Source organism: Manihot esculenta, chromosome 5 (assembly GCF_001659605.2).
Source record: "Manihot esculenta cultivar AM560-2 chromosome 5, M.esculenta_v8, whole genome shotgun sequence".
Lineage (NCBI taxonomy): Eukaryota > Viridiplantae > Streptophyta > Magnoliopsida > Malpighiales > Euphorbiaceae > Manihot > Manihot esculenta.
In genome coordinates this window covers 1395053-1417573 of record NC_035165.2, presented here as the reverse complement: position 1 = coordinate 1417573, position 22521 = coordinate 1395053, and the positions used below count along the sequence as shown (strand labels likewise).

At 34.2% G+C, this 22521-nt stretch overlaps 2 protein-coding genes across 37 annotated transcripts; both read left to right on the top strand.

Annotated features, from left to right (window-relative positions):
- The first annotated feature begins 6046 nt into the window (after positions 1–6046).
- Positions 6047–12151, top strand: LOC110614264 (B3 domain-containing transcription factor NGA1). Of its 5 annotated transcripts, XM_021755756.2 has the most exons (5): positions 6047–6308; positions 6419–6559; positions 6681–8025; positions 8336–8686; positions 8825–9161. In XM_021755756.2, exon 3 carries the CDS (start codon positions 6723–6725, stop codon positions 7956–7958), a length of 1236 nt encoding a protein of 411 aa, XP_021611448.1. In that variant the 5' UTR covers positions 6047–6308; positions 6419–6559; positions 6681–6722; the 3' UTR covers positions 7959–8025; positions 8336–8686; positions 8825–9161. The 5 variants fall into 5 exon arrangements, with proteins under 5 accessions (XP_021611448.1, XP_043812342.1, XP_021611447.1 ...); XM_043956407.1 differs by having other exon boundaries at positions 6047–6559; XM_021755755.2 differs by lacking the exons at positions 6047–6308; positions 6419–6559 and adding an exon at positions 10581–12151 and having other exon boundaries at positions 6585–8025; positions 8825–8906.
- Positions 12152–13532: 1381 nt separating this feature from the next.
- Positions 13533–22416, top strand: LOC110615689 (protein ARV 2). Of its 32 annotated transcripts, none has more exons than XR_002488039.2 (11): positions 13535–13690; positions 13789–13836; positions 13928–14017; positions 14256–14301; positions 14401–14483; positions 14588–14682; positions 15486–15552; positions 16004–16079; positions 17641–17801; positions 21861–21893; positions 22072–22416. XR_002488039.2 is itself a non-coding variant. In XM_021757710.2 (11 exons), exons 1-9 carry the CDS (start codon positions 13604–13606, stop codon positions 17763–17765), a joined length of 717 nt encoding a protein of 238 aa, XP_021613402.1. In that variant the 5' UTR covers positions 13535–13603; the 3' UTR covers position 17766; positions 21861–21893; positions 22072–22416. The 32 variants fall into 32 exon arrangements, 14 of the variants coding, with proteins under 14 accessions (XP_043812446.1, XP_021613402.1, XP_021613401.1 ...); XR_002488040.2 differs by having other exon boundaries at positions 21858–21893; XM_021757710.2 differs by having other exon boundaries at positions 17641–17766.
- The last annotated feature ends 105 nt before the right edge of the window (positions 22417–22521 follow it).

Below are 22521 nucleotides of genomic sequence, written 5' to 3'. Positions count from 1 at the left end.
ACATGTACTCTTTACTACCGCTAAAATACCAAACCCTGTGAGGCATGTACTTCAAATCATCAATACAGCAATGCCATGCGAAATCAACAAAGGCAATAATATAGAAACAGATATGCAAAATAAGTACAAGCAGAAAGGCTCTCAATGCAAGAAACATCCAAATTCTAAAAGAAAAAACAATCACATTAATAGCATACAAGGTAGTTTATTTTTAAATTAAAGTAAATAAATAAACTTGTTATGATATATAAAAAATTATACATATATATATTGATGTGACATGATTTCAATAAAATTATGTAAAACTGTGGCCTTAAAATTAAGAGTTATTAATAACTTCAAATTTCATCAATGTTAGTTACATGTATTCTTGGCACTGTTATTTGATTATATACATAGTTTCCTTTATATAGTATATTTTACTTGGGACTAGTTTAATTAGAATAAGTGAGAAATGAATTGTTCAATAGTATTGGAGTGTGTGGTGAGTGTGAAAAATAAATTAGCATGAATTAAGTCATAAATAATCCAATAATAAATATAAAAATTCTGCTCTCACAAAGGCTTTAATTGAAAGAGTAGGAGCTCACTTCCTATATAGAAGGAAAGCTTCTCTTTAATTATGCCAAGTTATTATCTAAGGCAAAGCCAACATGTGGACCCAAAAAGTCACACAAACCTTAACTAATTTAAATTAAAAATAAAGCATGGAAAAATGAGGTAGAGCTATGGGCGATGTGTCTTGAAGAAAGAAAACGACGTAACAGCCAGAGAGGCTCAACGGTTTCTGAGAGGGGGAGCAGAGGGCTGGGTTGTGGTGACTGATGAGCCACTATAGACTATTACTACTAGTAGAACTAGTGTGGGGTTATATAGGCGGAGGAGGAGGCGGTGGAGGGGGAGGCGGTGGAGGAGGAGGAGTGGGGGAGGAGGCGGGGGGTACGTGGGAATATATATATGAAGGAAAATGGTGGGGAGTAGCCCCCACAAAGAGGCAGTGGCCTTATTTGAAAAGGAATTTAGTTGGGGCAATTGTAGTTGCTTTTTGAGGTATCCGGTTGATATGGATGTGCCCCACTCTGGTTACATGTGGGTCCACTTCCACTTCCATATTTGCAAATTTATATATAATAGCAGCATTAGCATTAGCATTAGCATCAGCATTAGGGTCGCCCATATCAATTTTTGTGTAGCAATCTAAGCTAGTGAGTCAGTCCTAGACTCTGGGGCATGACAGTTGTTGCCATTATCATCCTCCTCATGGGAAGATATGCCAACTAGATGATGGTGACCCTTCCTTCATTCTTCTCTTCCCTTATCTAATTATCTTCAAAATGCTGAATTTTTTTAAGATAATTTAAATTATTATAAATTAAAGTAATTAAAAAGAATTGCTACACACTGGCCAATTAGAATAAATAAAGACAACCTATGAAAGACACTTTGTAGCATTGAATAATTGATTAAATAATAAACCTGAAAAGTAAACTGTCTAAAGCAACCATGTATTTATAAAAATAAAAGCAAAATATAAATTATTAATTATTCATGTCTAAATCTTTCACATCATACAAAATTCCAAAAGGTTAACTATACACCATACGTGTGGGGAGAATTATAAATAATTTTCAGAAATTAAAGTTTATCATTTTGACGCAGAAGCTCAGGATTATGACGTCTTTAAAAACTTAATTACATATAATTAATTAGTGATGCTGCTGTTCCTATATGGATAGGGATCACTCCCACCCAATTGATTTAAAATTATATTATTTTAAAGAAATTACATACGTAATTATGAAATTTTTTTTTTTATCTGAGATAAAATTTATTAGAAAAACTTTAAAAGGCTAAGATTATATTAAGGCTCAAAGCTAGAGTCTTTAAAATAAAGAGCATATCCTAAACTTAAATATTAAAGATGTGTAGGTGGATGTTTTAAAGAGATTGGAATGGAAAAAACATTCAATCTCTCATTTTAAAAACAGAGATCAAAACAGAGAAAAAAAGTAATTAAAGTACATGTATCATCGAAATGTTGAAGGTGAAGACCAAACGCATAAGAAACAATAGACAATTCTTCTCCAATTGAGTCTAAACTCTCATCTTCAGATAAACTCTAAATCGTCGACGAAATTTGGTATCAACTCCAGAGAATATTCATCACAACATCAAACTCCTCGCCGATCTATAAGCAAGTCCCATAAATCTCAAAAAAATAAGTAAGAAAATATAAAAATTTATTTTAAGTCTCATATACAAAAGAAAATAAAGACAACTAACACAAAGACAGAAAAACAAAAAAGAAAAAAGATATATACATCTTTTATTCAGAGATGAGAAGAGAACCCACATTTTTGGTAAAAGAAAAGGAAGGGTTGTTCTCTCACAAGAAAAGGAAAAGGACCAGAGAAAAGTTTTTTGTCTAAATAGAAGAGTGAGAAGTTACTATACCATCCAAAATTCATTAACATTTGTTAGGGATGTGTATAGAGGCTTTTAACTTGTATTTTTTTTCATATTCAAAGCCTTATAATTGAATAAAGAATAAAATTTACTTACCATGAAATATTTCAAATATTTCAAAGAAAAAAAAATGATTATGTTGGTGAATGATAAAATGCTAAATTAAAGTTGAAACTATAAAAATATCTAAATTTATTTAATAAATTAATATATTTTTATTTATAAAAATTTAATTTTTCTTTAAATTATGAAAGGCGAGTTCCATTTCTTATAAGTATAGAAATACATGCACCGAATATAATCAACCATATGAAGTAGTTTAATAATTTTGGATGCTTTGATATCAATATTGAATTGGGTATAAGAAGGGGTGGAAGGAAACACAGAGGTACACAAGGAGAAAGAAAGAGAGAATTGAAGGGGCGAAGAGGACAAAAGGCCAGCGAAAGAATTATGAAACGAGATAACCGCCAACTGGGTCTTTGCTTGTTGTGTTGTTGGGTTTCTAGGGTGTGGTCCTCCCTAACCTACTTCACTTTTCTATTTCTTCCCTCTCTAATCATTATTATCAACTCCTAATTAACCCCAGATTACCCATAATTACATTTAATCATCAAACCAAACACAGGTCTCTAGTAGGGTTTTTGATAGGCTTTAACTTTTTATAAGCTATACATCTAAAGAGGGCACCACACCTCTACTCTACTCTACTCTGCAGGGCTTTGATGTTAACCCATGATAATTCCTCGGAAATTCTTGGCAGATCAGCTCGCTCTTAACAACTTTTTCTGTGCTTAACCATAATTACATTAATATTTATTCAATTTCACTCGTTTTGATTTTAATTTTACTCTAATCTTATAAAAAAATTCAACCAAGCTTGTTCACATGAGCATATATGGGCTCCATGGGTGTAGCTACACATGAATGGAGTCTGGCCCTAAAACTGTTATCTCTTGCCTTCCACAAATTTTAGGTTTATGAAATTCGGTACATCTCGAGTTTAAATATTTCCATTCATTAATTTTATAATTTTTTATTTTTATTAAAAATAATAAATTATATTGAAAAAAAAATTATTAACTTTGCTCATTGGACTTTCGTTACTTTAATATGTTTATAAGGAATAATTAAATTATGCTATCATTAATAATATGTAATTTTAATGATATCTGAATCTTTTCTAAAATAATTAATTACAGATTTGAACTCGATTAGCTTTGAATAAAAAAAATTGTAAGAATTTTCAAAAAAAAAAAAAAAAAGAAAAATCTAAGAATATATTTAAACCCCTCTATATATTACACTGATGGTTGGCATTTATTATGAAAAAAGGTAACTTTTTCTATTACATTTTTAGTCCTGGGATGGCTTGTAAGGAAAAAACAAAGAAAAATTTTACTATATAAATCCCATAAAAATAAATAAATAGTTATTTACAAAAAATTAAAAATTGTAATTAATATAATTAACTTCTAATTTATATTTTTCACATTTTATATATAAATTAAAATCTTAATAGCTAAATGAAAAACATGGACAATTATTCTATATGTTTTTATTACTAATCATTTGAAATAATTCACTTAAAAACAGTTTTTATTACTTTCTTCCAAAATATATATGTTTTAAAAGTTAAAAAAAAATAGCACTCACCATTTAAGTGTATCTGAGTAAATCTTATTCTACCCAATCCCCAATTTCCATTTTAGAAAAAAAAATTAAAAAATAATTTAAATGAATTTTTATAAAATTATAATTTTTATGTAGAGAATTTAAAAAAATTAATTGAATTAAATTTCTATGAAATTTTTAATTTCTAAACGGAGGGTAATTGTTAATCTTTTTAATCGAAATTGATTAAGATGACAGTATTATGGATAGCTAGAACTTAAATCAGTTTAATTATGGGTTAAAGCAGAAGCATAAGGGTATGAAGAATCTAGTCATCAAGCATTGTGAAAATTGGCATTATCCATCAGTACAACAAAACGATATGTATTGTGGCTGGCTGGAGCTTTCTTCTGTCAAAAACCCATAAAGTGGAGCATAACAGGACCACTTAAATCAATACCCACATCCACCTACTCATATATATGTACGTAGAAAAAAAAAAAAAGCAGCTTTTTAATGCCAAATATTCACCCACTGCCCGATTAACTAAAAACATTTATTTTATTATTTTGATCTACTGTAATTATTTTTAATTTATAGCATATACCCATGAAAATTGATGATCTGCATGAGCAGTGGAATTCTAAATTTTGATGTAGACAGCATTTATATACTTGATTACAAGTGAACATCCTTATAATTAAGGCTCACAAGTATACTTGAGAATTGCAATCAATACTCAATCATTAGGGTTTAGAATTTCTATGTTTTCAGTGAAAACATTAGTCCATTACTAAACTACTAGTTTAAGAACTTGAATTTGAATCTTCATTATGCAGTCTGCCTAGTGTTATTAGTTGATTTTTTTACAAGATGATAAAAGGAAATGCGAGTCGAATATTTCTTATCAATCTAATTAAAAAGTAATAAATTGAAAATTTTGTTAAAAAGAAAAAATGAGAGTAAACAAAATGCAGTCAACAAAGAAGGTACGAAAGCCCTAAACAAGAAGCAAGATCTATATGGTAGTTGGCCTTCCTAATTTCTTAGTTGGGTTAAAAGGTATTATTGAAATGTTGCCTTCCATGACTGTACTTGGAATTTTACTTCCTTCTTTATTTTCAGCTTTTAATTTATCATCCTTGTTTTTGGTGACCACTTCATAATTGTCAAAATTTCTTCATTAATATGAAAATGACATATTCTAATCATTGTTCAAATGGCAACAAGCTAGGTTTATTGTCTAATACTTGAAAAGGGCAAATAATTACAAAATGCGCTCATAATTTTCAGTTCTAATTTATGATGTGGAATGGAACATTTTCTAATTTATCTTATAAATAATCAACCGTGATAACTTTTTTCTTTTTTCATATTTGAAATTTATAAAAAAAAAAAGAAGAGATAATCAGAATGTAAATTTATATTTTTGATATTTTATTAATAAAATTTATGGGTTATGAAAAGGAAGAGGGAAAAAATTCCAAACTTTATGCATTAAGATTATAGATCTGTCTTTAAGAATAAAGTAATGTGAAACTGAATTTATGAATATATAAAAAAAGAAAGAGTGTAAAATGAAGATTGAAGGCTATAATGAGATTGGAAGAAAGAGAAACACAAAATGGGTTTGGTTTTAGTGAGTCGTGCAGATGATAAAATAGAGGAATCTATCCCACTAGGATGAGAATGAGAATATATATAGGAGGCTGCCAGGTCGGCCTGCTGTTTTCCTCTCACTATTTTCTCTCACTCCAAGGACCAGCACACAATCAATGGCTGCAAAGTCAAAACTCATAACCTAACTAATCAGTAAGAAGATGCCCTCTCTAAATGCACATACAGCTGCAATATTTTTATTTTTATTTTAGGAAATTCTGAAGAAAATAGTAGCAGTAATGATGCATAGTCTCTTTGAAGGAAAAAAATTGCTCACAAGCTTAGCTGATCATCATATTGCCCTCTCTCTTAAGTCTAGGACCAACTGGACTCTTGGGTCTTTAATTTATTGCTGAAGAAATATAGAGGGAAAAACCAAAAATGATGAAAAGGACAAGCTCACATGAGCCGAACCAGATCATTCATGGGCCCCTACGTATAATCCTTCTCAGCTCTTAATTCTCAATTCTCAATTCATGGGTCTTTCTTTAATAGCTGAAAAAAGCAAGAAAATTTATATTACTGCTGCACTAGGAGGGAGAGAAAGAAAGAGAGAAGCTTCGAGGGAGGTAACTTAGAAGCAAAAACCCTCACTCTTTCTCTCTGTGTGGTAGCTAGGTCAACAACAACTTGGCCCTTCTCATGTTGCAATGAATTATCCGTGGCTTGTCTTGTTTAGGGTTTTGGAGTGCTATTTTTGGTCAAAGAAGAAGGCACCGTCCGCTTGGTGGTACTGAGACAGCTTCCTTTTGCTTCTCTCGTGGCCTCACAGATCTTGAAGCAAAATCTTCCTACCAAGAAAAAAAAAAATCTTTAACAGGTGAGCCCTCGTTTTGGTTCATTTCGCTATAATTAAAGTCCTCTCCCAACTTTTCCTTTACTTTCTTTTCCCCATCATCATTTTTTTCTTTTCTTGTGGTTGGATTTTTATGATCTTCAAGATCTTCTGTAATAACAAGCTCAAGAATTCGAGGTGGGTCATCATGAACTTTGTTGAACAAGGAAGAGTATATTGTGATAAAGAAGAGCAAGAAGAGGAAGAAGAAGGGGAGGAGGAAGAAGAGATGACGCCGAACAAGCTCCCCTTTTCTTCTCCCTCGTCATCATCTTCTTCTTCCACCAAGTACAGAAATTTTCTGCCGCAACACCAGGACCTATGGCTTGGGTCATCCGAGTCTCAACAAGAATACAAAAGCCGCGAATCATCATCTCTCAATTTTGACAAGAGGCTAGAGCTTATGGACCTAACACTGGGAAACGACAACGGAACTGTTAATACCGGTGGTACTACTCATGAGCAGCCTATCGAGAGAGAGCATATGTTTGATAAAGTTGTGACCCCAAGCGATGTAGGCAAGCTAAACAGGCTCGTGATACCAAAGCAACACGCAGAGAAGTACTTTCCCCTCGACTCAACATCTAACGAGAAAGGCCTTCTCTTGAATTTTGAGGACCGGAACGGCAAGCCGTGGCGATTCCGGTACTCTTATTGGAACAGTAGCCAGAGCTATGTGATGACCAAAGGGTGGAGCCGGTTCGTTAAGGAAAAGAAGCTTGATCCAGGCGATATCGTGTCATTTCAGCGAGGCGTTGGTGAGTCAGGGAAGCACCGTTTGTACATAGACTGGAGACGCAGGCCTAATGCACCAGATCCAACATCTTTTGCACATTTAGAGCTGCAAAATCAGCTACACTTCCCACAGTCGTTGAGGTGGGGCAGGCTCTACTCGTTGCCTCAGCCTTTGTCGTCTATTGCACGACCATATGAACAACCTCAATTCCAGCATTTGAGTTACGGTATTCATCATCAACCTTATCATCAACAATATCATTATAATCAACAGGGCCAGTATTACTTAAGGCCAGCAGGGGCACTGCCAATTGGGGCAGTGCATCAACAAGGAGGAGGTCAAGCCCCAATAGTGATTGATTCAGTACCAGTTGTTCACGGTAGAAGTGTGGGAAAGCGGCTGAGGCTCTTCGGTGTAAACGTGGAGTGTCCCACACAAGACGATCGTTCTTCTTTTTCTTCTTCTTCTGGGACCATACAAGCACATGGCAGCAGCACAACCATGGGTTCATTCTCGCCTCATTTAACTGCTTCATCTCTTCAACCTCCACAGTCAAGGCTACCCAGTAGCGGTCCAATGGCAACTACGCAAGAAGCCGAGTTTTCAAAGAAAGGAAAGACTTCCTTATCTTTTGATCTGGATCTTTGATGATGACACATATATCGATCAAGTGAAGAAGCTAGAGATATATATATATATATATAACATTTCTTTTGTGAGTAGGCTACTCTACATCTAATTTTGCCATATGGGCACTGAATATTTCATAAAAAAAAATCAGCCTTTTTGGGTTTCTTAAGTTCCCTTCTTCCTTTAAGTTGTTCTATTGTTAGTACGTCATCAGGGTTACCTGATGAGATTGGAGTTTGTGGAGGGCTAGCAAAAGAGTTTGCAGTGCAATATCTACATATTCCATTCCTGTTTAATAAACTGTGTATAATTATTACACACTTATATACAAATAATTTAATCTGAGCACATTTTCATCATGTTAATTTTATTGATTGATATTTTTTCCTCTTCAGTAGAGCCTGGAACTTGGCGATATCTGTATACATGCTGGATGGTCTCTTCCCAGTTCCCAGTTTGTTTGGGTTACATTTGTTTCCCCTCCTTAGATATCAACTGTACTTTCTCTCTTTCTCTATGACAGTGATCATATGGTACATTGTTAGAGACGATGGATGGAAATATATGGAGAGAGAGAGAGAGAGAGAATGCAATATTAGAGTCTCTTTCTTCTTTTCTCTCTCTTTTGTTCCTATTACCTTACTAGGATAAAGTTGTGGCTAGCTGCTGCTGCTGCTGCTGCTGCTGCTTAGTTAAGAGGGAAGGATTGCAGGTGATGTGCAGAAAAGTTTGCAGCGCTGTAAAAGGTAGCTTCTGTATTCTTACTCTCCAACTTTTATTTACCAAGTATTTTAACATTATCCAATAAATGCTTCTCATAAAACACAGTTAGCTATAGCTACTTCCCATATCTTTCTCGGTAATTCATGTTCTCTCTTTTGCAGCCACTTTCCTGTCTGGAAATCTGGATTAATTGGAGCACACCCACAAAAAGTCCTATATATTGAAAGAGATTTCTCATATCAGGTAATCCTCAATCAATACTGGATTCTACTCAATCTTTGTTTTAGTGGCTTTTGAAAATCACTTTCTGTATCAAAATCTTCTGTAATATTAGTCTGTATCTCTTTACATGATGGTTAAATTTGATATCTTATGGTTACCTAAGACTTCACCTCCTTACTACTACCAAGCTATTTGCACTGGCTGTAGGCCAGCTGAAATTGTAATTAACTATTGCCTTCTCTTGTGTATGTTACTAGTTTTTAATTTAAATCTTTACCCTTATTTGGCTAAAACTTCTATGCTCTTGAAACTTATTACCTTAGATCATATAGCTATTTTTTCTCAGAAATATGCTGTTCTTAATTTTGGCTATGCTTGAATAATAGTTGAAATACTTCTGGTACTATAAAATTATAATAAATCCAGGCAGAAAGAGTTTATCTTCCTTAAGCTTTCCAATTCTATCATGTGATTCTTTATTGGATCTAACCACCGTATTCTGATTAAGGAATTTAATTTATAGTGTCTTTTTCTTTTGTGTCATTCTAAAGCTGTGCTGCTTTAAAGTAAGCGTCTTCACAGACAGTATCTATTATGAAGGAAACTTAGTCTGTGGTGAAGACAGTTATGTTGAAAGCTGGAATTTTCCTTCAAGGGTAGATTTCCTCCAAGTCTTGTTTTATGGTATGTGTATTTACTCGCCATATTTCATGTTAAATACTAAAGAAAATACCTGAAACTTAAATTAATGAAAATTTAAAAAAGGAAAATTAAAAGAATCTAATACATAATTCTTTAATTGAGAAGCTTATATTATATATATGAAGCTCAAAGCATGAAAACATAAAATCTTCTATTTACCTATGAGAGTTAGTTTGGCTAATAATTTTCTCCATAAAATATGTATGCCACCAAAAATACTTATACATATATTTAAACAAAAACAAAATATAAATTGATGATTATTACAATGATTTAATTCTATTATCTACATAATATCAGAAAAACAAATTCTAATGAAGTAGAATGAGATTAACAAAATAGTTAAAACACTTCTGATTTAATTTAATTCCTTCTACTATATCTCACCAACTAATAAAGATAGTATATACATTTTTTCTGTGAATAAAAGAAAATTACAAAAAAAAAAAAAAGAAAATATATTTTGGGCAACTGAGCTATATATTGACTTGAGTTTACTATTAAATCCAATCCAAGACAATTTCCATATGGAGAAGTTCATTTTGGACAACAAAAACAAAAGGCATGATCATGATTCCCAAGGTGAATTAGCCAATCAATACATATTGAATAGTAATACTTGTTCATTATTTTCCCATGCAATTTCCATACTAATTAATCAAGGCTAAAATAATGAGATTCATATGTAAATTTGGATAGATGGTATTTTAATATGATATAATATTAATTTATATTTATTTCAAATGAAGACATGCTGTTTAGAATTTCTGAGGTATTTCAAGAGGCGATGGGTGATTAGTCCAGCCACAGTCGGGATACATACACCTCCTGTAGGCTTATGGAATGAGTTTAAAACTCGGAGGATTTATATGTTTTAATTACAAGTCTTATTTCATTGATTTCCCACTCTTAATGTATATGCAATGCTAACAAAAAATATAACAAATTAAGAGATTGCCAGGTGATGCAGTAACTTTGATCCTTATTATGCAGGCATTAGATGGAACGATGCAATCTAGCTAGTAGTTCATGGGTATGTTCAATTTTTTGCAAGAAATGAGACATTTATCCTCGGATGAATGTCTTGGGGAAGTTTGGATGAGACATATAGGTTTCTAATAGATATTTTATCTGTAAAAATGATTTGCTTATATAAAAAAAAGACATAAACTCAGCAGTCCATGATTCTTTGAAGCTGTGATGTTGATAATTAATTTAAGATCACTGCATATGCGTAGTTTGTTACTGTATGTAGGTCAGACCGAGACACCAGAGATCCAGGAACGAATTGTACTACTGGGAAGGTAGGGGCACCCTTAAATGGGATTCAACCATCACAAGAGAAATCCTCCCATTTTGCCTATAATAACGAAAGAGGAATCTGCTAATCCACTCAGTGATCAACACGTTTCAAACCCATTATTTCATTATTTTCTGGTTTACATTAAAAATGGAAATTAAAAATGGAGGAGCTGAGAGAGGGACTCTTTTCTAAATCATCAGAATGGCAAAGCTGTGAAGTTCGCTAGCTGATGAAAACTGACTACGCTGTTGAAGCTAAAACTTGTCGTTTCATCCATTTCATATTATATGCACAAAGACAAAGTGAAGAGGAATAGAAACACTTGATTTAATTAGCTTACCCAACTTTTTCTAGGTTAAAGTTAAGCAGTACACATTAGCAGCAATAGCAATTAAGCTGCCGAAGGTGGATAATGACAAGAAACAGACGAAGAAGAAGAAGAATAATGAATAGCCCACATGCACATACACATACACAATAGGCTATTTATTGCCTCCACTGACCTCTGCTCGTGAGATGCTACAGTAGCATGCATCGAGAGAGGAATTTACTAGAAAAAGCCCTATGGCCGGACGCATTGCACAACACAAGTTTGGATTTGAAAGAGAGAACATGAAATTGCAGAAGCAACACACAAATCTGGGCATATCAACTTGCTTAATCCCACTGTAAAATTAAGAAAATTAAATTAAGCATCTCTCAAACATAAATATAATAGATAGTTACTATAGGAGAAACATGGTCCAATTATTGTAATGAAGATTATTGATTTCAGCCACAAGATTCCTACGCTCAAAATCTTGAAATTGAAGCCCTCCCTCCGGCCTATAAAGAGATTGTATATAGGTTAGGTTTAATAGGCAATAATGGATGATATGAAAGAAGGCACATGAGTAAGGTACAAAAGAAAAGAAAGTTTCTTTCCCATTTTCCTTTATTTGGGTCTTTTTTTATCTTCTTGTCTCAAAATTTTTTTGCAGATTTGCGTGCATTGTACAACACACATTCACTAGCTAACGTTGGTTTTATTTATTTATTTATTAATTTTGCATGGACCACGTTCTTGTATTTATGCATTATGTGGATATCGATCCAATACTTATAATAACTTAAATAGTACCCGCATGCTTTCTTTATCTGGCTCTATACGGCTACAGCTTGTATTTGCTTTCTTTGATATGAAAATAACATGAGAGAGAATCAGCTTCACTCACTGTACATGTTTCCTCTCATTTACTGTTACTATAACTTAACAGACTTATGGTTGCTATGTGTATTCTACCTTGTTTTGGCTCTTACCCAATACTTAGCAATAATTCTTTTTTCATTTTCATTTTAATCAGACTGCAATAATCCACCCCTGCTACCTCTTTCCAGTATTCTCCTTGAGAGAGGGTGATAGAGCTAGGACTTTTTATTTCTAATATAAAAAAATCCAAGTGGTGCCTTACAATTTAATTAACATAGCTTTAAATCTCATTTCTACTAAACGGTAATGCAGCTAACGATCCATTTGGCTACTCTTGTGTTGGTGTGCTGTATGGACGCTCTTCAAGAAACAGCCAAAATTTTCTGTCACACTATAAGAAGTCTGAACACTCATCGGCATTTGCTTTATTACATGAATTTGATAAGATGGTGATGTCTCACTCACATATGCTGGACACTAGGAGGAATTGCTGTGGCTCATTTCGCTGGATTCGTGTACCTCATGTCTTTGTCTCCAGGCCTGGAGAGTGGAAAACATCCATTTTTTTTTTTCAAAATAAGAGAATGAAAATCGGAGTTTGGAAATGAAAATTTTAAAATTTAACTAAATACATTTATTATTTGACCAATTTCAGATCTAAACTTAAAAGTTAAATTGATATATTTCATAATTGAGTAGATCTTTCTATCTATCAGGCTTTATACTATCTGTCTGTATGTAATCTATGCTCAATTTCTTAAGTGAATTACTTATTTTATATTATAATAAAGTTAGTCTGAACACTTTTAACGATTAAATTGTTTTCCATATTAATTTTAAAAATAATATAAATCAAAATAATATTATACAGTGATTGAGATAATAAATTATAAAAATATTTTTTTTAATATTTGATTAATTACTACCATAATAACTAATAGCTACTAAAATAATTAATATTTCTGAATAGAGTTTAAGTGTTATAATATTACATTTTATGGTATTTTATTTTTTTAATTATAATTATATATTATAGTATATAATAATGAGATTTGTCTATGCAATTACACAATATAAGTAGATTTTTGTATCTACTAAACTAATGTGAGAATAAGATGCTGAGCTACTGAAAATATTGCATAAGAATCCCTTCCTCCTTTTGCTTTATCCCCGTTGAATGGACAATACAATTTTACCCATTATTAAATTAGGTCCTTTTTCTAAGAATATCTCTCTATATTTGATTTACTAATCAATTTAATTTAGTAATATACACCAAATCTCGAATTCGTGTTTTAATTATACTAAAATGGAAATTATGTGCTTTAAAAAAAAATAAAAAAGAAATTACGTTTCCATTGGGCTCAGCTAGTAAAAGAAACATGGACCGATCTGCTTTTTAGGCTTTTTTTGGATTTTGATAGTTTAAGGGTTTTAGCCTTTAGGCCCGTGTTTAATCGTCTGCTTAAAGAAGGGAAACTATTAGGAGGAAAAGCTTCTCAGTGAGGAGCAGGGGGAGAAGAGATGAAGTACAGATGCGTACAGTGTGGATTTGGAATCAAAACACTGTTTGTGCAATACTCCCCGGGAAACATTCGACTCATGAAATGCGTAGAGATTTTTTTTTTTAATAATAATAATATTTTTGTTTTTGTTTTTATTTTCTCTTCTCTCAATTTTCAATTAACTCTTATTTATTTTTTAAATAGGAGAATTGCAAAGCAATTGCAGACGAGTATATAGAATGTGAACTCATGGTATTTGATACCTTTTGATTTTTCTTTTACTTTAATTGCTTTACCTCTGTACGTTGGCTCAGTGGATTTTTTTGTTGGTGAATGTATGCAGATTATTCTGATTGATCTAATTCTGCACAAGCCAAAGGCGTATAGACATCTTCTTTATAATGTGCTTAATCAACAAACTGTAGAATTAGAGGTACAAGCTGCTCACTTTGATTGTTGTTTATATGATGTAAGTAGAATTTGCAAGCTTAATATCTTGATTCGACATCCTTTGTAGTGTATCTGCACAGAATGCTTTATAGATTTTATATGGGCTTATTTGGTCCTGATTTTAGTGTTCCATGATGTAATTTATGTAGTTTCTGTCCAAATTTTTATGTTGGGCTGAAGAAAGTATTGTTATTTGTTAGTAATTTGGGGCTGCTTTGCAGGGCTTGTTGTGGAAGTCTACCGTCACTTTTCTTCTTTTTGATGCTTGTATCCATTTTATTTAGATGATATTCTTGTTTCATCATGTCAGCAGTTCTATAAACTTGTGATAGATAAACTATTTATTGACTGCCTTAACAATTCAAGATAGAAGTCTTCTTTTGCTGCGAAATAAGGAAGAGCAGAGTTCTGCCTTGAGCTTTCCTTCATTGGTTTGGAGATCGCAACAGGTCAGTACTGTTAAAGGAAGGCAGATAAATTTTTGTTTTTTATGTTTAAAGGTCTGAATCACATGTAACATTGACAATTCAGCTCTACTATTTGTCTATTCTAGATATTCATGGATGTCTTTGTTGGAAACCTTATATTCCTTTGCGTTTTTGTTCTCGCAACAAGGGTTTTACTGAAGATTTCAGTTGGATTCTCCAGGTAAACAGTTAGTTTTCAAGGTTTTTCCCCCTCTTCACATACATGTTGGGCTGGCAATATGCAGACTATGGTTCATTAGTAACATTTTTCATGTTTGCAATTCATTTTATAGATTATCTTCTAGTGTAATACAAGCTTCCCATTTTCAACACTTTGTGCACTCTTTTCCTTCTAACGTAACCCTTGCTTCCCATTTGTGCTCACTTCCTTAGTTCAACCCAATTCGTTGAACTATCTTAGTACAATTAGAGGCTGGCTTAGCCCTCAGTAGGACTAAGTGCCACATGGTTCCTTGGAGTTTGGCCGAAATTAAGTGTCAACTAGCAATCTTTGATCATAAATTAGTAGCAAAATCCTCTTTTGTCAAGTATGTTATGTGTGACCAACAGATAAATTTGGATGGATGAAGTGTTAAGTAGTCTTGAGAGAAATCTGACTTCTTAAAAAATGATTATCTATTGTTGGATTCATTTGAAACTGGGATCTTGAGATTAATGATGGGAACAAGTAAGAAAATAAAAGATCGTTTGAGAGACCTCTCAAAAAATAGGAATTTAGAGATATTTTTATGAGGGAAGGTGAGTGAAAGAACTGTCTATAACTATAAGACTTGAATAAATTGGCTAATTTATGCAAAGTAGAAGGTACATTTTTTATATCCAACCTTGAAACATTGTATACACTGCTGTTTAGATTTCTATATTTAGTTACTAATATTTTCTATCTAGTTAGTTTGCACCACCAAAAAAGTGTAAGAAAAAAAAAGAGATTCTAATGTTTCTTATTTTTCCTACATTTTTCAGTTGTGGAGATATGTTGCTTGCAATCCTTGTTTCAAGTTACTTCAAGATGTTTCTCGTTGCCATGATGGTATAGTTAATATTTCTTTGCAACATGAATGTTGAATTCCACATCGGTTATGGAAAGGGGTAATATGCCTCTTATATGGGGCATAAGCACTCCTCCCGCTTGAGCTAGCTTTTGGGGTGAGTTAGACCTGACCCAAATTTAATATGGTATCAGAGCCTCCCATCCGATGTTGGGCCTCCTAAAATATGTCACGCACCAGTAAAATTCTGAGTGTGGGGGTGTGTTGAATCCCACATCGGTTGTGGAAAGGGTAATATGCCCCTTACATGGGCCATGGACACTCCTCCCCTTGAGCTAGCTTTTGGGGTGAGTTAGGTCTGGTCCAAATTTAACAATGAACATTTAGTGGCTTTAACACTTTTACTTTTTTGTGGTCTTCTTGGCCAGGGGCTCGGTCTCTACTATATACTTGTAGTTCAGTTCAATCTAATTTTGGACATGTATTCTACAGGTCTGGGAATTTCCATCTTCTGTGATTTTCATAATTGATTTATTCGTTTTATCTTCCAATGTAGTAGCGATAAAAGGTCAGCTACCAATGTATTTACTTAGACTTATGAATTTTCTGTACCCTAGATTTGACAATGTTGTCTTACCAGTTGATATTTCTATGTTATGCTTCTCTTTCTCGACACAAAAAGGATTGTTAACATGTGTGACTGTTTTGTCTACTTCTGTGCTGCAAGCTTGGATTGCAAATTGATCTGTTGCGTGATCCTGATAATGTTTTCTGAATATGGATTTTGAATTCTAGAAATATTGCAGTCAATTCCATTTGTAGCATATGACATGCATGTTGTATACATTAGATTTAAATATGTTTGTCATATTTCTCTCAGTATAGAGTTTTTCTCACACAATTGAATGGATTAGGTAAATATTTTCATTAGAATATAGTATGAAAGCATTCTAGTAATTTTAATTCCCATATTAGTTGTTTCTGTTCTCAATTCTTAATTCCTTAGTTTCCTATCTATGTTTATATGGTCCACAGATTTCTTTATGAACTCTGTTGTGCTCCCATTGAAAATAATATAGTACGTTGTACTGGAGGTCATTGAACGTGTCTATTAGTTTGCCGTGGGGCTGAAGTTGCCAAACTTTTGTTTGCATTTCTTCAGTTGGTTACAGATTTTTCCTCTTCTTTTTTCCTTTTTTTTTTTTGACAAGCATTGAACTTTGCAATAGTGTTTCATTCTGGTCCCCCATCAGACTGAAAAACCTTCAACAGAATTCTGATGTGGCGACCACATAACCTTGTGGACAAAATGGCTGGAAAACCTTCCAAAAGGAAGCACTAGTGTTTCTAAAGCAAATGAAATTCAGGAGGAAAAGGCCGCAGCATTCTTTATTTCTCAAGGCAGAACAACCTCATAAGCAGAGGTGAGAATAGGTAAAAAATGGCCATGGTTTCTACATTCTTTCATTATCCCAATCTGTTACCTGGACTCCCAATTATTGAGGAACTCTTACTCAAAGTCCTCCCTCTAGATGTAGTTGCATATTACCAGGAGCATAATGATGCTTGTTAACTTTGTTTCAACTTACAAGACTTGAAGGGCAGGGTAACAACTGTTTACATGTGATATTTCCTTTCTGTGCTAACTTCAGATTTAAAATTCTGCTGATTTACTCTGAAGAAAATTCTGCAACTTGTTGAATTTGATGATTCATCCTGTTCTGATAATAAGAAAAAAGTTGAAAAAATAAATGTTTTTTTGGTTTGCTATCTCATGCATCTGCTTATTATATAATAGGAACTTGCAGGATGTGAAAGGAGCTCATGGAATTAGCAGCTGAAAGAAGTCAACTGCAGTGAATGGCATATGCTTCCTTTTGGCTAGGATCTCATTGGACATACAATCGGACTGTGTTGAAGCACTATTGCAAAGTTCAGTGCATTAATTCAAACAAATTAAAGTTGGATAACGATAGGGAAGTCAAGGAAACATGGTCTGTTGCAATTGATCTGAAATAGTTGGTAGAATGTGTTTGTGAGCATATGATTAGCCATGGTTGAAATGGTTTGGAAAGCTTAAATGGATGTATCAGACCTTCTGATGGACATTTTTTTCCTACTTGAAACAGTGTTTACTGGGTCAGCTACGAGTAAATGCATTGGGGCCTGCTTCTGTGCACATGCCTTGAAGTTGCTCGCCACTCAGGTGCCCTTGCTGCAATACCATCAAGTCTTAACACTGAAACATCTGTGATGTATGTCTTCCCAATCAAACAAGTACAATTCATTTGTAAGTTAAATTTTATTTTATGACTCGGTCATTTCCTTCAAACACAACCTATTGAAAGAAACCAATCTGTGACATGTACAGAAGTAGACTGCATCAACTCACATAGTAGTTTCAATTCAACAGTGAGGTTCAGGACATTATAGGAATTTTCAAGTACCAAGTGGTACTCAATGCATCACTGGGTAGACTCCTAAGGCATAACAAGGGCAGTTCTCGCTTGTGTTTGGATGTGCCCAACAAATTTGCTCTGCATTAGACTCCCTTTTGCAGTTGCTCCATTTTCTGCTGTGACGTTGCTAGATTTTGGGTGATGTCGTTCGGGATCGATCCATTCTAAGATGATGTCTTGTTCCAATAGCAAACTAGCCAAAACTGAAGTCTTGAAACTCAAAAGGGCTCGGGTTGAATTTCGCTCATGTTCAGTTACATTTCCCATTCCTTTTGTTAACTTGTTATTTGTCCATAATATTCTTTAGCTTTTGCTAACTCTAAAATTGATTTTATAACACGATAAAAAGAAAAGATGTCCAAGTCTCCGTGATGCGGTTACTGATAGTGAAATATGAGCAGTACACGATGAGGACTAAGCTCTTGTTCTTGACTGATGTCTGAGGTCTATTAAAGGATAGGGTTAAAATATATTTTCGTAAGTTTATTCCATTTCTCTCCTACTGCTTTTTTTATTCTTTTTCTCTTTTATTCTACAGTGACGTGTAATTGTCGTCTTCGTCTTGCGCTCGTACCTCTCGTCATAGTTACGCTTGGCCGTATGTATAGATGTGTTGTGCCCTTTACCATTATTAGGTGGTCATTTAATTCCATTCGGTGCCGTGTGGATATGATCTCGGGTGTTACGGGATTTGTTGCCCCACGGGTCTAGCAGGTTAATCGAGCTAGGCTTTTCACATATAGGCTTGAGTCTAATCCGGCTCATCAAAGTAAGGCTTGAGCTTGCATGTAAAGTAGGCCCATATATCGGGATTTAACAAAGCTAGGGCCTGATCTTCCTAGCGTGGGGCATCTATACTCCTTGTGCATCCTCTAAGGAAAAGGAGATGTTACTGGTGAGTGCTCAGAGACCTGCATTATCTTTGCGCTGCTTTCATCTTCATTTCTACCTCTCTTCTTCCCTCTCTGACTCAAACGGCCTCTAGTCCCTCCTATAATCATGTTGATTGTTTCGCTAGAGTCATCGTTTACTGGTGCTCCGATATGTCTTTTGGGCCTTTTCCCAACCATATTTTGTTGTTTCCTCTGGTCCTCTGGCTTTTCCACGAAATTTCGGAGGTGACCTCTCTTAATCAACCTTTCTATTTCGTTTATTAACCGGTAGCAGTCGTTCGTGTCATGACCATGTGTTTTGTGGTATTGGCAGTATTTATTCAGGTCCCTTCTGCTTGCCTCTGCTTTTATGGGCTTGGGCCATTATACAAAATCTTTGTCTTGGACTACCACGAGCACTTCGGCTCTGCACACGTTCAGGGGAGTGATCTCGGCGGGGAGCCGGGATTGATAAGGTCTCTGATCCTTTCTCTCCTTTCGGTGTTTGTTTAATGCCTCCGGTCCCCGATCCTATCTCCTCTCTGTCCTGTCTTGTCTCTTGTACTCCCCAATCCTTCCTCTATCTCTGTCGTCCCTGGTAAATTGACTGGTCGTCAAGGCGTTATCTTGCCGTATGTATTTCTCTGCTTTTTTCATTAGCTCCGACAGGGAAGTGGGGGGTTTTCTGCACTGCGACTCTAAAAACTCTAGGGAGGTTATGCCCTTTGCATGGCTTCTACTGCTCTCCCTTCATCTATCTCGGGAATCTGCAAAGCTTTAGAGTTAAACTTGGCGACATACTCCTTTGGGGATTTATTCCTCCTCTATCGAACAGTCTCTAAATAGCTCGTCCTTCTTTCTGCAAGAACTCCTGCAATGAATCTGCTAATGAATGCACTGGCCAAGTCTATGAAATTCTTAATGCTTCCTGCCTCTAACCTGTTAAACCATGTCCGGTCTGGTTCTGTTAAGGTGGTGGGAAAGACCTTACACATCAAGACATTCGACTGGGTCTACAACTCCATAAATGTCTTATAGTTCAAGACATGCTCTCAGGTGGTAGGAAAAGATCTCCTTTGTTCCCACAGACAATGCCAATTGATATCTGAGATCTAGTAAAGGGTAGGGTCAAAGTGTATTTTGGTAAGGTTGGTCCATTCTTCCCCATTGCTTTCTTTTATTCCTTTTCTCTTTTGTCCTCTAGTGACGTGTAACCGCCGTTTTACGCTCGTATCTCCCGTCATAGTCACATTTGACCGTACATATAGATGTACTGCGTCCTTTACCATTGTCAGACAGTCATTTAATTTCATTCGGTGCTATGTGGACACGATCCCAGACTTAAGGGGATTTGTTGCCCCATGGGTTCAGCAGGTTAATCGAGCTGAACCTCCCACGTGTAGCCTTGAGCCTAGTTCGACTCGTCAAAATAAAGTCTGGATTTGCATGTAAAGTAGGTCTATGTATCATAATGTGGGCTCGGCCATGCCGGGTGCGTAGGCGTCTATCATCATTGACCAAATAAGAACCGATTCAAAATATAACCAAGCTCTTCTTGCTCTAGATTTCTTTCTCAAGTCTACTTAGCTCTAATGATGCGAACGATTGCTGAATCTTTCCAGAACCCAATCCTCAGTTGTTCTGTTGGCTCGTTTACGGCTGAAATTCATTTAGTGAGGGCTTTTATGAAATTAGGGAATGGTCTGTAGACACAGATACTAGCACATAAGCAAAGAATCGGGATTGATTTCGACTGCAAAAATATGGTATATATTTATAATAAAAAAAGAGTTTAGTTAATATGATATTGATCTAATTTTGCATTACTAGGTGTATCCGATGGCTCTGCACTGGCAGAGATCAATCTCGCCAATGATATACTATTAACAAGGGAATCATTGCCGTTCGTTTTATTATGGAGTTAATTTCATCTGTTGCATGGAACCTGAATCCAACTTTAGAAGAAGGACGTCCCTCTTCATGAAGGGTATCAAAATGTTCATCCATTGTGATATCGCAGTTTGAGTCGTGCGCCATCGAACTCTTCAACTACCTCAGTGGGAAATGCTTAGGCTATTTTTTTATCAAAATGGGGAGGAGCCTGTACACGATAAGCAAGGACCTGAAGAGGGAGGAGAAAAAAAACTGAAAAAGGAATAGAAACGTATCCCTGGTTCAGCTCTAATAAGAACCAGCTCTCTTAATTGTTCTTCCTGAAACAGGATTTCTTCATTCCATTATCATGGTTCTTCTGCATCTTTCACTGAGGAGTTGTCAAAAAGTCGCATGGCATTGACTTGACAAGATTCTTTTTCTTCTCCTGATCAAAGTTTCTACTTACTTGAGATTCACTCATTGGTCCATGGAAAGGGAGGCCCCCGCCATTTTGGGTCTTTCTCTCTCTGTCCATACGTCATGATACCAGGAAACGAAGCTATTTCTAAGAAGTTGCCATCAAAACTTACGATCCCATTTTTTGTGAGAGTTTTATAGTAAGTCTTTAAGCACCCGTTGGTTTTCAGGGATGAGTTAGACTAAATGCATATTTATATTTTTAGTCTATTAAATATCTAAATTAAAATTTCAGTATAAATTTTGAAGACTATAATAATTAAATAGAAATTAACTATATAATTAATGTCATGTAAAAAAATAAAAATTAATTGTCCTTTATTTTAAAATTTTCTAATTATATTTTAAATTTTCATAAAAATAATAAAAATTACATACGTTTAACTTGATTAATTTATAAGACTTTAAACTACACTAAACAACATTACAATACAATCACTGATATGAATGACCAAATTTTATTTTTACCGATAAATTAATAGTAATATTTATTAATTTATATATTAATTATTATAATCTTTATAAATTTAAATATTTTAAAAAAATTGCCATTTTAATTTAAATATTAAATGAATGAATCCCAATATCAATGTGTTTTATGTAGTTAGATAATTATTAATATATATAATCCTTGTATTAATTTTGTAAATTGAATTTTTTTAGTAGGGGTGAGAGTGGAAACTTTAACCTGGCCTAGAGGTGAGTTACATATATATATTTTTTAGTTATTAAATCATGTCAAACTAAGCTAAATTGAATAATTTTTGAAACTTGCTCTCAATAAAGCTTTATTTTTTAATAGGTTGTAAATTTTCTTTTCTTTTTCCTAGCTTCTTTCTTGTTTTAATTAATACAACGCAATTCAATCAAACTGTAGGATGGGTGCATTTTACATCATTTTGTTCACTGTTCAGCTACGAATGGTCACGTATATTTTGGTGGGTCAAAAGAAAGAGACGTCAGGTTGCCTTTTCAAGATACCACTGCTTCTTTATTCTGCAGACAAATTTAGGGGTTGAGTTCTGATCTCCAGTTCTATTGCCTCCCAGTGTTTGTGAATTCGATAACATGTTAAATGGCTAAGATGTTGCACATGTTGAATGCGACAAAATCTAGCTCTTGCATCAAACAGTCAATATATGAACAAGCTCAATTTTCGCTTGCATGGCTGCCCCACTGCTGTTGTTAGCATGATCGTTTTTTTTTTTTGTTTACAGGAAATTATCATGATTGGTAATATATTATGTTTATGCTTTTATGATTTTTCACTTCAATTATATATTTAAGCACATACCCATTTTGAGATATTGTATTGCTTGTGGATCCA

Excerpts from the sequence above, each read along its gene's own strand:
- LOC110615689 (XM_021757711.2), top strand. The coding sequence starts at position 13,604 with ATGAAGTACAGATGCGTACAGTGTGGATTTGGAATCAAAACACTGTTT. Across the intron at positions 13,691-13,788 it reads ACATTCGACTCATGAAATGC|GAGAATTGCAAAGCAATTGC; the intron begins GTAGAGATTTTT and ends TTTTTTAAATAG. Across the intron at positions 14,484-14,587 it reads TGGTTTGGAGATCGCAACAG|ATATTCATGGATGTCTTTGT; the intron begins GTCAGTACTGTT and ends TGTCTATTCTAG.
- LOC110614264 (XM_021755755.2), top strand. The coding sequence starts at position 6,669 with ATGATCTTCAAGATCTTCTGTAATAACAAGCTCAAGAATTCGAGGTGG.